At 35.8% G+C, this 17,082-nt stretch overlaps 1 protein-coding gene across 3 annotated transcripts in view; it reads right to left on the minus strand.

Annotated features, from left to right (window-relative positions):
• The window catches only part of LOC145767316 (rap guanine nucleotide exchange factor 1-like), a 34,921-nt gene extending 22,751 nt beyond the window's left edge, over positions 1-12,170 (minus strand). For 2 of the 3 annotated variants that reach the window (XM_082579113.1, XM_082579111.1), the window contains exons 1-7: positions 12,043-12,170; positions 6,666-6,809; positions 6,231-6,319; positions 5,327-5,508; positions 4,341-4,483; positions 3,175-3,280; positions 916-987 (exon numbers count right to left, since the gene is read on the minus strand). In XM_082579113.1, coding sequence (XP_082435239.1) covers positions 916-987; positions 3,175-3,280; positions 4,341-4,483; positions 5,327-5,508; positions 6,231-6,319; positions 6,666-6,809; positions 12,043-12,070 — 764 coding nt within the window. In that variant the 5' untranslated portion in view covers positions 12,071-12,170. The remainder of the gene's footprint in view (positions 1-915; positions 988-3,174; positions 3,281-4,340; positions 4,484-5,326; positions 5,509-6,230; positions 6,320-6,665; positions 6,810-12,042) is intronic. The other variant, XM_082579112.1, reaches the window with a different exon arrangement.
• Positions 12,171-17,082: the final 4,912 nt, after the last annotated feature.

A 17,082-nucleotide genomic window follows, 5' to 3' on the forward strand; every position in this document is an offset into this window, starting at 1 on the left:
GCAGTTTATTTACACTGACAATGCGTAAAAACATCAACCTTCCATCGTATCGGCTATTATGTGAAGTCATGATATGCGTTTGTTTTTATTTCGTCAAAGATTGTTACGATAGAATTAAATGCATTCAGTACGTTCATTGTTTATGCTGAACGGCCAACACACTATTCAAAGCCTACTATATTTTGCAAGCGCATCAAAGCCTAAGCTGTTGTTGCGTTCCAGGCAACAAAACATGCTATATTTAGTAGCGCAATACAGGTAAAAGCTTTTTTTTAGTAACAGCCAACTGTAAACAAAAACGTAGCTAAGTTAAAAGGTGAGGTCTTAAAAAACTCAACACTTTACACTGCAAGAAAACCAAAAAGACATCGGATGCAGTTAAAAATATCTCAAAAGGAGATTAGCATAAATAGTCTACCCATGAGCTTATAGTACGCCAACCACTATCACTTTAATTTTCGGAAAAAATGAAAGATTTGTGTAATCTTCATGTTTACAAAAACTTGCCAGGAAATTCTCTCATGACTTTTACTAGTTACTTGGAAACCTATCCAGATAGCAAAATCCATCATTTTACATTGATTCAACGTCTGTAAACGTTGAATGACGGATTTGCTGTCTGGGATATATACTGTATGTAGATACATTATACAGAGCAGCACATTGCGCTAATGCAAAACCACGAAATGATACACAAAAACAGAATCTCATGCAACGGTTTATTTCCTTGTTATTTCAACACAAAGCAAATGATTTCTGTGAAATAACAAAGATTTTTTTTGTGCGCATATGTAGTGTACATCACCACCAAGCACTGGGTAGTCTTTTGGCGTTTTTAAGAAATCAAATGCTCGTGCAAATGAGAAAGAAAAGTGTTTTTTTTTTATCACAGGGAGCTATTTCTAAGAGTAGTACCTGGGTACAAAAGCCAAAGACCTGCTCCGGTGATGATTGGTGATTCTCAATGAGCCAAAAGCATCGGGAAGACTAAAGAGAAAGATGGATGACATTCACAAGACAAAGTTTACAAATGGCAACGCTTTCTAATTGCTTACTGTTTACAGTCAACAATGAGAAACTTGTGCTGTTTGTAAATGTGATATTGTACAAGCATGCCAAACCCTATAAATATAATTATTCATAAGTAAACTTTGATTGGCTTATTTTCATATTATAGTTGTTGGTGAAACAAAAATATCATATTAATAAATTTACATTAATAGAGCGCTTGAATCAAACAAGCTTTCACATAAAAAGATTAGCAAAAAATCGTAAACGAAAGTTCAAGAGAGCAAATTAAAAATATCTTTCTTGCTTCCGTTGTGAAATCAAAGCATTTTTAAAATAAGCTTTTCGTGCCATAAACAGCAACTAAAACGCACGCCTTTGAAATGGTAGATTTAGCGTAGTACAGCCTAAAAATGCCTAATTGCCACTAAAAGAATTACATGAATCATAAACAGCAAAAGATGAAAGTCAATAGAGAACTCTACATTTCAACTCTGGCTTGTAACATAAAAAATACAATTCTGAGCAATGCGAGTCTGGAGAAAAAGAGTGGAGATTATAAAGAAGAGATTATGTGAAAGCTATCAAAAGTTGTTTTCTGCCACCATCTACCGTGATTAGGTAAACAGTGAGGAGAATCTAACCAGCAAATGAGTGCTTTTTTACATTAAATCAATGTCTGCAGACGTTGCATCAATTTAAAAGCTCGCTCAAAAGCAATGGCAGAAATTATCAACACGACAAGTGGTGTGGTGCGAATGTGTTTATATTTACATAAATTTGAAATTTTCCAACTACAAATCAACGTGTTATAGGATGGAGCTACTTGCCTCACACCCAAATGCAACAAGGAATTTAAAATTGCACAAGCCCATGTAAACAAATTGCTATTTTCAAGGAAGATAAAGCTTTTAAGATGCCCTTAAGTACTGAAAAATGAAAAGAGGACTAAGTGTAGATGAGTAATGGACAATCTTTAAATCTGATCAGAACAGTGAGTGTTATAATAATGCAAAAAAATGAGTGTAACTTATTTTAACTTGATTCGTGGAATTTCATTGAGAAATGCGACACAACATAAAGTATATATTATATTATAGTTTCGGGAGAGAGTTTGCTTTTTTATACCAAAGACAGGCAAGACACAACAATACCACAGGGTTGAGCATTACAACAGTATATATTTTTTACATATTTACAAAATAGTTTAACATTCAAACGTTTTCGGCTTAACCTAAGCCCTCATCAGGAATCTGAAAATATTGATAAAATGCAATAAATTTCAACTTCTTGAAGGTAACTAGCTAACTAATTGTAAGCATCAAGAAATACGCAATATTATATATTGTTGATATTGAAAAGGTTGTTCCAAAAACAAACGAAAACTATGGACTACTTTAGTTAATACGTATTATCAGTTAATTCTTTCGTTGCTAAAACAAAAACAAGCAACTTCAATAAGCCGAGTAGTTTTTGTTAAACTTTGCCACCACAAAACTTGCTTTGTCATTAAACGATTTCCAACTGTTTATTTTCAACTAAAAAACGAAAAAAAATCCACAGTTTGATAAAAATGACACCATCTTTCTTGGAGTGGACAGTCACAAGTTGGGTAGCAAATGCTGTAAATACTGAGTGTATACGACAGACACCAACAACAACATGAACATTCCAGTCACAACTATCGAGCATGGCCAATCAACAGCTTGTAGAGTTTGCACTGGTTCTTGAAATCATTGATTTGTATTACAGTTTTGCAAGCAACGTTTGATGAGATGGATGCATCTCTGACTGTATGAGGTGACAGCAAGGTCTGACCAAATCAGCTGATCAGCCATTTTTTAAATTGAATAAACGACTGCAGAGGTTAAATCAATCCGAAAAAATGACTTAGTATAGGGGCATGATTGGGGCACAATCTTGAACCATAAAGCAAACAATACAAGCTGGTGAGTTTGCGTGCTTCAACTAGACAGATAAGCGTGACAGCTCAAGCAAGCATATTCCCGCCGGCAAGTTGGTCCCTTTTTACATTGCTTCAGTGTCTGCAGACGTTAAATCAATGTAATAAAGGGCTGATTTGCTGACTGGCATGCAGCACTTGCGTGAATGCCTGTTTCGTAAAGTTCATTCCTTTTTAAATATAAATCCGCAATTCAAGCTGACCTGACAGTCCGGTTAGGAGATGTCATTGACAGTGGAGCTGCTTTGCCAGCCTGGATCTTAGTTAATGCCTCATTCACCAACTCATCCACGCCTTTTTGCACAGATTCTATAAATATATAATAGTCCATTAATCATTACCGTACTACACATAAGAAAACGATTAAAAAGTAAAATAAAAGAGCAAAACAATCAGATACAATTGTGCGTAGGCGTTATGCAAAGCCAGTATAACTGCACAGTGCACGTTCTTCACCAAGCAGAAACTAAACATACAAAATAGATACATAAAAGATCAAAGAATGGTAATCACTTCACACGATATGACGAAACAGGACATTAAACAAAAATTGAAGTAGGTAAAAAAAGCGTGCAGACTGCAGAGCCTTTTCGTTAAGAAAAGATTAAACAACCTTCACCTTACATAAACAAGCTGCGGTAGGCTATTGCTTATCAGTATCCCATCACCTTTACTACAAAACAAATACCGTACGTTGAATATAATAACATAGGCTAGGCAGTCTTCTTTCAAAAATTTTGTAGCACATAACCTTTAATTCGTCGTAAGACTGAACAAACTACGTGGTGATACACATATGCTTCGGATTGGAACAATGTCAAATGACTACATTCTCTTGTTCAATAAGCCAATGGAGCACAAAGGCAAATGTCCGGGATTAACATTTGAACTGTCTAGTAAATAGATAGGGAATCAGCAAGCCCTAACACAGGACATAAAATATTCATGCCCTGGTCAACTGTAAGCGGTTCTTGCAGCGTTTTTTTTTTTTTCAAAACGGTTTTAAGATTATTAGGGTCGTCTCAGCAGCTAATGCAATCTTTTTACCGGTCCTACAATGGGTTATTCGAAGTACATATGACATACAATACAAGACAAGTATAGGAAGCATAATAACATTGATATAATTATAATGTCGAAACCTAAAATTAGTGCAAGTAAAAAAATGAATTCTAATGCTGTAGTACTGGTTTGTTATCTGCTAATGTGTTGTGTATCCCAAAGTAGTTTATTAGACCAGTTTTAGCTCGAAGAAAAATCAGATTTCTAAACGGCCTTCCTACGTTCATCAGCCACATATTTTGATTAAAAGGATTTTATTTTCAATTTTTTTTCCGCACAATCGTGCTTGGACTGCACTATCACTTACTAATAATTTCGATCACTGTCTTGGAACGCTCGTCCTGTGCTTCGGTAAGGAAGGAGTCTGCTTCCAACAGCATTCGGTCAGACCAGTGGATAAACTGAGCCAGGCTTTGAATGACATGGTTTCGGCATGACATCAAAACAGTGCTGAGAAAGCAATAAATCTGGTTCAATTTCTGAATAGTTTTTCAAGCCGCTTAATGTTGAATGTAAATCTAGTTGAGTGTCTTCAAAAAGCTGGAGCCAAGTGACAAATCATTGCATCTGAAAAAGCAGGGTCTGCTCCGATTTGGTGAGTCCGATTCGGTGAGTTCCTAACTTCTAACCGGCAATGATAATTAGGCTACGGTACGCAATAATTTAAAAACTGGTTCAATTTCTGAATAGTTTTTCAAGCTGCTTAATTTTGAATGTAAATCTAGTTGAGTGTCTTCAAAAAGCTGGAGCCAAGTTACAAATCATTGCATCTGAAAAAGCAGGGTCTGCTCCGATTTGGTGAGTTCCTAACCTCTAACCGGCAATGATAATTAGGCTACGGTACGCAATAATTAAAAAAAAAAAATTGAATTGCAGCAGCATTGCAGCCCTGCTTTAAAGTCAACTTTGTGTGTAGTGTTCAATACCAGCATATGGGGATATAAAAAGTTTATGTATATTATATATAATGGAAATTAAACTTTTTTTTTAAATCAAATAGTTTGACTTTGATTAATAAGAAAATAACTTAACTGAGAAAAGGAGGGCATAAGTTTTATAAGTGACACCAAGGGAGTGCAGGGCTAGGCCAAAAAAAACCTGATATAAGATGTATATACAATACATTGTGTAGTTCTTTGCTTTGATTTATAAAATGTGTAATTACAAAAGATTGTATGTTTTCTTTTTAATATATATACTGTGTTGTTTAGTGCTGCCCTGCTGATTAAACAAAATGCCAGCTACATCTAAATTGGAGACACATTGCTAATGCTAAGTACCCTACAAACTCACCTTACGTCGAAGGCATACTGGCTTCGTGAAAGAAGTTCTAAAATGTTTATTATAACTTCAAGAATTTGTGTAGCTGAGCCGGAAAATTGTTCTACTCGCTTCTTAGCAACAATGGCTTCAAAATACAATAAACCGACTTTGACATCCTTGCACATATCCAATAATTTAGCTTCTTCGTTCCCCTATAAAAACATATACAGTACATTGATGCAGTAAGAACATGCAAGGATATATGGATTATATAAAGCTGTAAAAACACAAAAGAAATTGCCTAATTACCAATATGAAGCACTTACATAACAGCATGCACCATGTAAACAAATTACATCCAGCAATGTAGGGCAGGGATGATATGACTCAAGCCTCACACCTTCTTTATTTAAATTTTAAATATTGTGGTACCATAGCCTACTTGGCTGGTTAGAAGTTTGTTTGGAAACACTGTTCTGTTAAGTTGGATTGTAATATATGGGTCTGCTACTATTCGGTGAGTCCGATTCGGTGAGTTCCTAACCTCTAACCGTAACTCCTAACCCTTAACCCTAAAACGACAATGATAATTAGGCTACGGTACCCGATAATTTAAAAAAAAAAATTGAGAAAATCACTGAATAGAGATCGGACTCACCGAAACGGGCCATTCCGGTAATATATACATTTCAACGCTAAAAATACATTTCTTGTAACGAAGTTCTTGTCTCATTGAAACAAGAAAAAGGTGTATGTGGCAATATTAACTTTTTATTAAAATATTAAAATGCACTATGTATTACCCAATGCATCAATGTATACTAGGATACCTTCAAACCAATTCACAGCTACATCAGTGACATATTGCATAAAAATATCAATAAAAACAAAGAATAAAAGCATGTTTAAAATCTCGCAGAAAACAATCGTTCACCTTTCCAGTCAATTGTTCATTTGATCCATTCAAATCTTCTTGACTTCCACCAGAGGAGGTTGCAGTGTAGTGGTGTTTGTTACGGCGACCTGGTGATAAATACTGCTTTTAAATATGAATAAACAAGCTAAATTTAACCCTTATTACAATAATATCATTACCTTAATATCATCATTTACCGAAAAAAATTAAACTTGTAAATTCAACCCTTTGTCAGAAATTCTTTGAATTTATAATATATACACGTAAATGCATGAAAATTTTGAGGTTAAACTTTTAAGTTTGATGCCGTGTTACGTATGGATAAAGAATATGTCTACTTTATTTCAGCTGATGCATGTTTTAAAGTCAAATGAAAAGCAAAATAACATATATAAATATTTTCCAATAGTAAAAGAGCTTCTAATTCCATAATAAATATAAGCTTTAAACCACCTTTTCCATTTTTTCTTATCTGACGATACTTTTCCCGATAAAAATCCTTAATAGCTGCAGATTTAAATGATTCAGTCAATCTTCTTCCAGCAACTCGTAATTTCTTTGTGACTTTTATACCACTATCCACATTACCGGGATTATCTAAAAACAAAAAAGAATCTATATATATATAATCTTTGTTGGTCAGTTTGAAAGTTTATCACCAACTTTTCAAAAAGTTTCCATCATTATTAAAACTTATATTAGGTCATTTTAATAATAAAAACGGGTCCACGTCTTTCAGGCGCAGACAGTTAGGCACCAGTCAGATAGGCGCGCACACTGTGGCGTCTGGATATTTAGGTGCGGAGCACTGTGGCGCCCGTTCATTTAGGTGCTATTCCTAGTAAAGTCCTAGACACATCCTGAACACAGGTTGCAGCCAGATGGAACTTTACTTAATCTGTTACCTTTCGCAATTACTTCTACTCGGGATGTATTGGTCGTGTGGCGACTTCGTATGAGACAATGCTCTACTACATGAATACATTTCTATTTGCAATATAAACCCTGGCTACACGTTGCAAGCATAATGGTGCGACTTTGCTCGTTATTAAACCTAGTCTGGGTTTTGACGGAAAACTAAGTTACTCTTCACTCTAGCCTACCACCCGCTTGAATATAGGCTACGGTATATTTTTTACTGATGTTTAGTGTAGTTATTATTTGACTCACTACAAGTGAACTCAGTCATGTTCAGAAACTGGAATAATTTATTGATAAATCTGGACTAACAACAAATAACTGTCGAACACGCGCATTACAATACAATATATTTTTCTGTTCAATATAACATTTTGTGTGAAAAGCATTGCCGGTTTAAGCAGCTTCACTAACGGAAGCCATGACATATTTTTCTGTTCAATATAATATTTTGTGTGAAAAGCATTGCCCTACCTGCCAAGCTGATACAATCTGCAGATTTTACTAGGGATAGCACCTAAATGAACGGGCGCCACAGTGCTCCGCACCTAAATATCTAGACGCCACAGTGTGCGCACCTATTTGACCGACGCCAGCTGTCTGCGCCTAAAAGACTTGCTCCCATAAAAACTAAAACCATTTATATCTGAATTTATTGAAACAACATAGAGTGTAATGACAACGAATACAACAGTTGTAAAATTCACAATCATCAAGTGAATTGCTATTATTTTGTCGTAAGATGCCTTGTCAACAACAAAATGCGGTCAATGGAACACCATTCAGCAAAATAGTCAAGAAGTTATCAGGTTTATCTGCGTAGTTAATAAAACAAATCAGGCTTCATCATAAAACAATTCAATGTTAACGCTTTGTTAGAAATAGCTAATTTTTTGTGTTGTTAAGCAAATTGATGTCTAAAAAGTGGACACCTGCTTTTACATTACAAGTTGTTCTTGGTTAGATGAAGGTGAATGAGCGATTCACAAACATTTGCAGCTTTTATCAGAACGTGGTGGAGATATCAAGTTAAAACATACCAACATGATTTGTGTTTTCATAGACTATTCTGCTACAGTTGAAGTATGAAAATCTACCCGGAAAAAGCCCCAGCTCAAAGGTTTTAGTCAAGAGGTAGAAATTTCTCAATTAATTAAAGTTGTTAATCATGATGCATTTTTTCCGGTAAATATATTATGATACATTTAATTTTTACATTGCTAAACTTGCCAATGTGTAATTCAACCATAGCGTACTGGCGTCAAACTATTCCGCTTTAACATACACAAATGGGGGTTGGCTCTATTTGCCATCTTTGTGTGTGGCAAGGCCCGCAATGGGTACAATGGAACATACTGCATAGTGCATACCACACCATCTACAGCTGTGCCATCTATCCCCTACCAAACGGTGTGGGTGGTTTGAACTAGATGACAAATCAATTCAGTGGCTGCTGATTATAACTTTCTTCATAGTGACTCAACAACGAAAGCTGGTGGGGTTGCCTTTTACATAAAAAAGAACATTCCATATGCATTGCGTATTGACCTCAACCTTAAATTGCCAGAATGTGAAGATTTGTGGATAGAAATTCCTCAAAAAACAGGTAAAGCATTTGTTATATGTGTCATGTATCGCCATCCAAACTACAGCTTCAATCAGTTTCAAGAAAAACTATGTAATTCCATATCAGCCATAGAAAACTCTAAACAAGACTACTTAATTTGTGGTGACATGAACATCAATCTTCTTCTAAAAAATAACAATATAACAATCTATAAAGAGTCATTGAATTCGCTTGGGTGTAATTGTCTCATCCAAAATGCAACCAGATTTCTTGTTAACAACATTCCTTCTCTTCTTGACCATATATACTCAAACAACTGCAAACAAAACATTTCTAGTGGAATTTGTAAATATGACATATCTGACCATTTACCTGTTTTTGCAATCATAAAGAATTCTACTGTACGCTTCTCTAATGTACATACTCAATACAAAAGGTCATGGAAAAATTTTGTTCTTGAAGATTTTTTGCTAGAATTGCAAGATGGTATGCAAAATATTGAAAACAACCTAGCGCTAACTGATGTTGATGTAAACAGTAACTTTTACCAATTTATTTCTCACCTACAACTTATGATCAACAAACATGCACCTCTAAGACAATTAACCAGACGTGAAAAAAAACTAACACTTAAACCCTGGATAACTAAAGGCATTTACAAATCAATCAAAACAAAAAATAAACTTTTCAGATTGTGTTACAGGCATGATGATTCTAAACAGATTCTTTCCTACAAAGCATACTCTAATAAACTGTCACACTTAAAAAGAATTGCAAAAAAACAATATTACTACAATCTGTTTAACGTTAACAAAAATGATTCTGGAAAAATGTGGAAAGTGATTAATGATCTAACTACATACAAAAACTCTTCCTCAAAAAATAATTTACCTCAACATATAATCATTGATGACACAACGTATGAAACTGATTCTATGAATTTTACAAATCTAATCAACAAACATTTCACTGAAATAGGAACAAAAATGGCAGCTAAAATACCATCAGTACATCCACGACCACGTAGTGATATAAAAAGTCAATTAAAATCATTTGCTTTTGAAGATATTAATGAAAGCGAAATCTCTGATTGTATCAATGGCATGAAAACAAAAACAGCTCCTGGTTTGGATGGTGTCTCCACTAAAACTGTTAAATTAGCTAAATGTGTCATTACTCCTGTCCTGGTCAAACTATTCAACAAATGCATTGCTCAAGAAGTTTATCCAGACTGTCTAAAACTATCACAAATCACTCCAGTACCAAAACACCCTCATCCCAAAGCCTTAACTGATTTTCGACCAATTTCTTTACTGTCGACATTCTCTAAAATCTTTGAAAAAATTCTATATCAAAGAATTAATAAATTTCTCAACAAACATAACATTTTGTCTACATGCCAGCATGGCTTTAAAAGTAATGACTCCACTTCACTAGCCACAACAAGAATATATGACGAACTGTTATCTGCCATGAATCAAAAGGAATTCACATGCTCAATTTTTCTGGATTTAAGCAAAGCCTTTGATACTGTAGATCATAAAATCTTACTAAGCAAACTTTACAATTATGGCCTTCGAGGTAAAGTTCTGAGTCTTTTAAATTCCTACTTATCTAATAGACAACAATGTACTAAAATACTTGGAAATACATCTGACTTTGAACAGGTAAAATGTGGTGTCCCTCAAGGCTCTGTTTTAGGGCCATTACTCTTTCTGTTATATGTGAATGACTTACCAAATGCAACAAATTTTAAAACAACATTATTTGCTGATGACACCAATTTACATATGACAGATAAAGACTTAACTTGCCTTCAAAAAAGAGTAAATAAAGAAATGAAATTTGTCGATATTTGGATGAGACAAAATAAGCTGTCAATTAACTATTCAAAAACTGCATACATGATAATATGTAAAAATCCTTTCAAAGCCAAATCCTTTCAATTAAGTATTAATGGAAATCCTATTCAACAAGTAGATTCAATTAAATATCTTGGTGTTACCCTTGACAACAAGCTATCATGGAAATCACATTTAACTTGTCTTCGCACAAAGCTAAATAAAACTTGTGGAATTTTATATAAGCTCAGACATTTTGTACCACTTAGTACATTGCGTGTTGTTTATTTTGCTCTTTTTCAATCTCATTTACAATATTCATTAATAAATTGGGGTAGGGCTGATAAATCTATTTTACATCCCATAGAAGTTATTCAAAATAAAGCTCTTAGAGCATGTTTATTTTACCCTAGACAGGCCTCTGTAAATTTATTATATGTTAAATTTGATGTTCCCAAGCTTAATGACTTAATTGAAATTGAGTATGCCAATTTCATGCACAAATATAAAAATGGACTTCTACCTGATTGTTTTAGTGCTTATTTTAATGATTTAAATAATATCCATCAACATAATACTCGCCACAAGATAAAATCCCAATATTTCTTACCCAGAACTAATAATAACTCCGGGCAAAAAATGCTACAGTACTTGGGACCCCAAGCATGGGGTAAGGTTCCTTCAGAAATTAAATGTTTGTCTCCCTTTTCATTCAAAAAGCAATATCAAACGCACTTGGTCGGTTGTTACTCTTGCTAAATGTAACTCTGTTGTGTATTTTTCATGGAAATTGATCTGACGTGTCTGACAACTTTTGGGATCTAATTTGTGTTTTGTTTGATTTCTCTGTTTTTGTTTTGTTTTTTTATGTTATGTTCATATACAATCTTGAATCTTCTCATGTTTTGGCTTGCATTTACTAACCCCCACATTGCGATTGCAACCTTATTCAACGTTTCATTATTTTCTCTAAGTGTTTTCAGTATAATTTTCATTGGTAGTATTTTTTTGTAAAATACGGTACTGCCGCCGGGGTGGAAGCTGACTTGGTGACCTCATAAGGTCTTTCGCTTCCTTCCTCTCTCACTTCTATGTAATGTACCAATGTATTTGTCGTGATAATTTGAGAAAAAAAATAAACCAGTGATTGATTGATTGATTGACACCTGCCTAAAAACCTAGACCAGGTCGCTGCCTCTGCTTAAGGGTGGTAAAAAGCAGAGCCCTTCAACTCTTGAAGAGGCGAAAATAATAGGCTAAAGGTTTATAAGAAGAAGATTGCTAAAATCTATTCTTTTTTGATTCCTTTTTTAGCAAATCATTATTGAAACTTTTTAAGGCCACACATTTGCTTAATGTATTTTACTTAATGTAAGTATATACACTGGTTTTGCTTAATGTAAGTACCACTGGTATTTTACTGCTTAGCATAATAGCCAATCAAAGATATAGTTTTATTCAATATATACTAAATAAAGAGTTAAACACAGTGAATAAATCTTACCACGCTTTTCAGTAGTGTTGTCTGCCATTTCAGGATTTACATTATAGCAGTCGAAAAGTTAATTTGCAATATCAATATCCCATATGAGTAGAAATAGTGTCGTCAATTGTTTTAACATTATTCCTCCTATAAAACAAATAAGTAAAATTGTTAAAGCTGATAATCTCATTTTGTTAAAACCGACAGAGGCTCGACTCTGCAGTAATTGTTCTAAACAAACAACTGTGCCAGTACACTACCACACTTTTCAAAACTGACTGAAAGGTAAACATGACCGTTGGACAAAGCTAATAGATCAAACCTTGCATAGAAAATTACCTGCACAAATTTGACTGTTACATTCTTTAAAGAGGTATTTTAGACCATCCATTCATATGAGTAGGCTACCGGTATGTGTGTTGTGTAGGATATATATATGAACACATGCGGTAGGATTGCGAATGTTATATACATAAACATATGGAACCTATAACCGATTAATTTACGATGCCTATTTTTACCAATCTTTTTTATAACCTTATAATGATATCAAGATTTATTTTTAAGTTTGCAAGACACTTTGCAGTGTTCTGTTTACCAAAAAATAAGCTTGCATTTACTTCTGTAAAGTCCTTTTTGTAGCCTATGATATTATTTCAAATACCATCCTGCAAACATAATTTATAGCACTGTGGATACTTCGAAAACGGAACATCTCTAACATCAAGCATGAAAAATGTTTTAGCCGAAATAAACTAGATTGATTATTTTATGCACCTTGCATTAGGTTAACACAATTTTGGCTGGTAGGCTACACTGACAGTGGTTTTGTTCACTATTTGGCTATGCTAACATAAATTAGTCCGAAGCTTCCATCAATTAGTCTAGGTGAAATTCTCAGAACCAAAATACATTCATTATACTATGCACTATGCAAACACAAAATGAATTTTAATTGCTGCACTACAGTAGGCTACACAACCCACCAACAACCACTAGTAATTTTTCTTAACTTCAAAGAGTTGCCAGATACCAATAGTATTTCTTGGCAATCAATTAAAAGAGCTGCCAAATCTGAAAATGTTGTCAAGTAGGCCTACCGTATATTTAACTCAAGTCAAGTCAATTTATTTTGATTTAACAGCACCATCAGGCCCGTAGCCAGGGGGGGTTCTCAGGGTTCTCGGGAACCCCCCCTTGAGCCAAAAAGGTCCACATTTTGGAGAAGGTGTAGTGTACATACGATCACAGGATTAGCTGAAACCTTCCACATAGTTCTGAATAAGAGGTTTCTGGAAGATTGTACAATAGTAAAGTATTAAACATTGATCTTTGCTGCGTCATAATGCCTTGTGTTGCAATGTCAATGGTGTCCATCACCTGTTTGTGAATATTAGCCAATATTCGGTCGATTAAACTGTTGTCTGTCATTGTGGTGCGAACTGCGAAACCACGTTTTTACTCGTCTCATGGCGCTAAAACAGCGTTCAGTATTGACCAAGAGGAGCGCGATTGTTCGATAAGTGCACAAACGTTTGTGTATTTCCGAAAGGTAATCTTTGTTGCTTGTTTAGAACAGGGGTTCACAAATATACGACCCAAAAAACAATCGTTCGAAATCTTCGCTGCTCAAATGTTTCAGAAGCATATAATTTTGCGCAAAGTGCTTTGCAATTTAATATCAATTTCAATACGGTCGTCCCTGCTTATTAAGCCCACATCGGGACCGGACAATTTTGGGCTTATTGAGCGGGGGGAATTTTCTACCACTCCTATACCTTCAGTAATTCAGGAATGGACAAAATTGGGCTTAATAAGCGAGTGGACCTATTATCCGTGGGCTTTGTTGTCGTCGTGTAGGCCTAAGCCTCTGGGTCCGAGGGTCTTTCCTTTTACCACCCCAGATTTACGATGTTCCCGGACTACACTGGAAAGATACTAGAGAGCAGCCAGTCTTTGGCTTCATCATCCAAGATGCACAGACCTTCCACTCCGTAAGTTGGCTTGAAGATGGTACAGTCATTGAACATGTGGTCGGCGGTCTGTTTCTCGGCACTACATTCACAGGAGGAGGAAGAGGCCATTCCCCGTTGGTGCATAGTTGAGCAGAAAAGCCCGACGCCCGTACGAAGACTGTTGAGGCGCACCCACGCCTGTCTTTGTAGTGTTAGACCTATGGAGCATGATTATGTCGGCGTAGGAAATAAACGAATGGAGTCTGGTGGTGCTTGACTTCCATTCAGAATTCCATTTATGGTCTGCCCAAGTAGCCGTAGAGATGTTTTGTTCATCAGCTTCGTTGATCAGAAGCTGAGCCGCTGGCACGAATAGGTGTCTTGATTACAGTCGACGGGGTGCTCGTTTGGGAGAGCAGAGATCTTGTGGTGGAGAAGATGGTTAGGCTCCAGTGCCCGTCGGCCAAGAGACAGAGTGGCTTCTTCGCGGCGAAGCTCAGCCGGTTGGATGCCAGCGGGAATGGGGAGATTGTCCAATGGTGTGGGGCGCAGGCATCCGGTCACTGTGCGCAGGACGCTGTTTATAGCAGTGTCGATGTTGTGGCAGTGAGCACTGCAGCACCAAACTATTGCACAGTAGGCTACTCTGCTGAAGAGTAGACAAGGACTAAGGCTGTTATACGCAAAAGTGTCATCTCTCGCCTCCCAGCTGGAGCCTGCAAGTCGCTTGAGTAGCCCATTGCGGGATGTCAGTTTCTAGTAAGTTTAAACCCTTTTGCGACTTACTGTGGATGGTCTCACGACCCAAATTTGGGTCGTGGCTCACTATTTGCGGATCCCTGGTTTAGAACCTCGCATATCGTAGACAATTTAGGCTAAAAGCGAATAGCAGAAATTGTTATATTTCAAAATGTGCAGTAGCTTACATGACCTTAAAAGGGCGTCTGCCCCCTCTGCCTGCCGATTCCGACGCCCCTGTCAGTTCCACTGTAAACGTGCTGATGTTAATGTGAAAATTGTTTGTAGCCTATTTATTTATTTCGTTTTTGTAATGTTGATAATTTGAAGTTTGTTCTGTTTGTTGGTCTATATATTATTTACGCCACTTCTTATGTTTTGATTGCTTGCTTGTGGACACGCCAAGAAAAAAGTTATCAAAAGGTCCATAATTTTGGATTTGGGAACCCCCCCTTGAAAATGTCTGGCTACGGGCCTGACCATATATCAACAAACAATCAGAGTAAGTGTAATTGTCAAAAAAATGCATTGTACAACTGTTGGTGAGATTATGGCACAATCAGGATGGTAGCGAAAGACCACAAGCAGTCATCTAGTCAGCCACCACACCATCACAGTAAATCTAACTACACATTCATACACACTAGTGTGCAGAGGCAGCCACACTACTTCAATGAATACAAAAGGTTCGCCACTAAGATTGAAAAACAACTGCTATTGGTTTGAATCTCCATTCTCAGACTAAGTAAGCCGAGGATGAAGATTCAAACCAGCTACTAAGAATTAAGCAACGACCAATATGTGATTGTGTGCTAGAATAGGTTTCAGCACTTGCGAAAGTTTTCCTAAAATAACGGGGACAAACGTGAATACCACCACCGAATTGCAACAATAATTATGTAAAACATATAAAAACAGGACAATTTGGTACTACTGTAGAGAACAAAGATTAAGAAGTACGATATGATAATATACTGTCAAGGTAAGTTATCCATTGTATTGAGCACTTAAGGTACGCATGTAGCCTATATTCATGTATCAGTTGGTTTTTGACATTATTTTTAAAGCAATTGAACGGTAAATCTTTTATATCGTGTAAAATTTCACTCCACACTTGCACACACAAGAAATGAAGTGTTTTTTTGCCAAAGTTTGTTTCAAACCTGGGAAGAAAAAATCTGGTTTTAGCCTTATGTCTTATATCATATTGATGCATGTCGTCTAGTTTAACAAAGTAGCCAGAGAAATATGCTGATGATGCTGGCATAAAATTATTTTCGTACTTGAACATGAACTGTGAATATGCCAGTTTTGCAAGGTCACTCACTTTTAATACCTGAAAATTTGCTGTAGCCTACATGTAGGTCGTCTAGGTTTTCCGGTCACCAAACAAGCACGTTCTAATAAATTTGTTCTGAATTAGTTCCACCTTGTGTACTAACGTTTTGTTGGCCCTACCCCAATTAATTATCAAATATTGAAGATTTGATTGAAATAATGAAAAGTAGGATTAACCGTAATGTGGATAATGGCCCTGGGACATAGTCTAGCCTATCTGATTTTGTAAGCAATGCCACATAAGCTACTTTACTCAATTTTGTGTAAAGGTCAGACATATGGGCGTTCCAGTTCAATCTGTGGTTCATCGTTACTCCAAGATATTTTACTTGATCAGTTTTGTTAATGTTTCGGCCGTTTAAGGTGAGAGAGAACGATTTTGCAACAGGAGGATTTCTACTAGTGCCTATAGTTAAACTAACATTTCAAAGACTATTTGAAATAAAAAGATGATTTGTTTTGCCAATTGGACTAAGCAGTATTTGAATCTTTATGTGATAATTTGTCTTTTTCAAAAAATCACTTTATCAATTAGCTCAATTTTGCAATTGTATTTATGAAAAGATCACCTCCAAAAATAATTCTAAAATTATGCCAAACATACTGCATTAAAATATAGGCTACCAAACGGACACGGAGTTGAAAAATATCACACGTTATCACAAGTTGAAGTACCGATTGCAACTTCGCATTCTGTATCATATTGTATTTTGTGACGAATTCGACTTCTCAATGTTATCAAGTACCGTACGGTACTGATATCCTTTGACACTTGATACAAAATTGATATAAAATGTGTACCGGTATTATGTTCTATTACGCTGCTCAGATTGAAGAAACAAGGTTCCTTCAACTGTCACTATAACAGGTGACTGCTACTGTATTACGGTACACTTGAAATTTTTTCGTAAAAAAGTTAATAATAAGATAATTGAAAGCAATAAATTCTTGGCAAATTGGGCCCAAAAATGGAAACTTTTCGGATGGTGGTACGAAAGGCAATCATGAAAACTCAATGTACAAATGACAT

Source organism: Aplidium turbinatum, chromosome 3, assembly GCF_918807975.1.
Source record: "Aplidium turbinatum chromosome 3, kaAplTurb1.1, whole genome shotgun sequence".
Classification (NCBI taxonomy): Eukaryota; Metazoa; Chordata; class Ascidiacea; order Aplousobranchia; family Polyclinidae; genus Aplidium; species Aplidium turbinatum.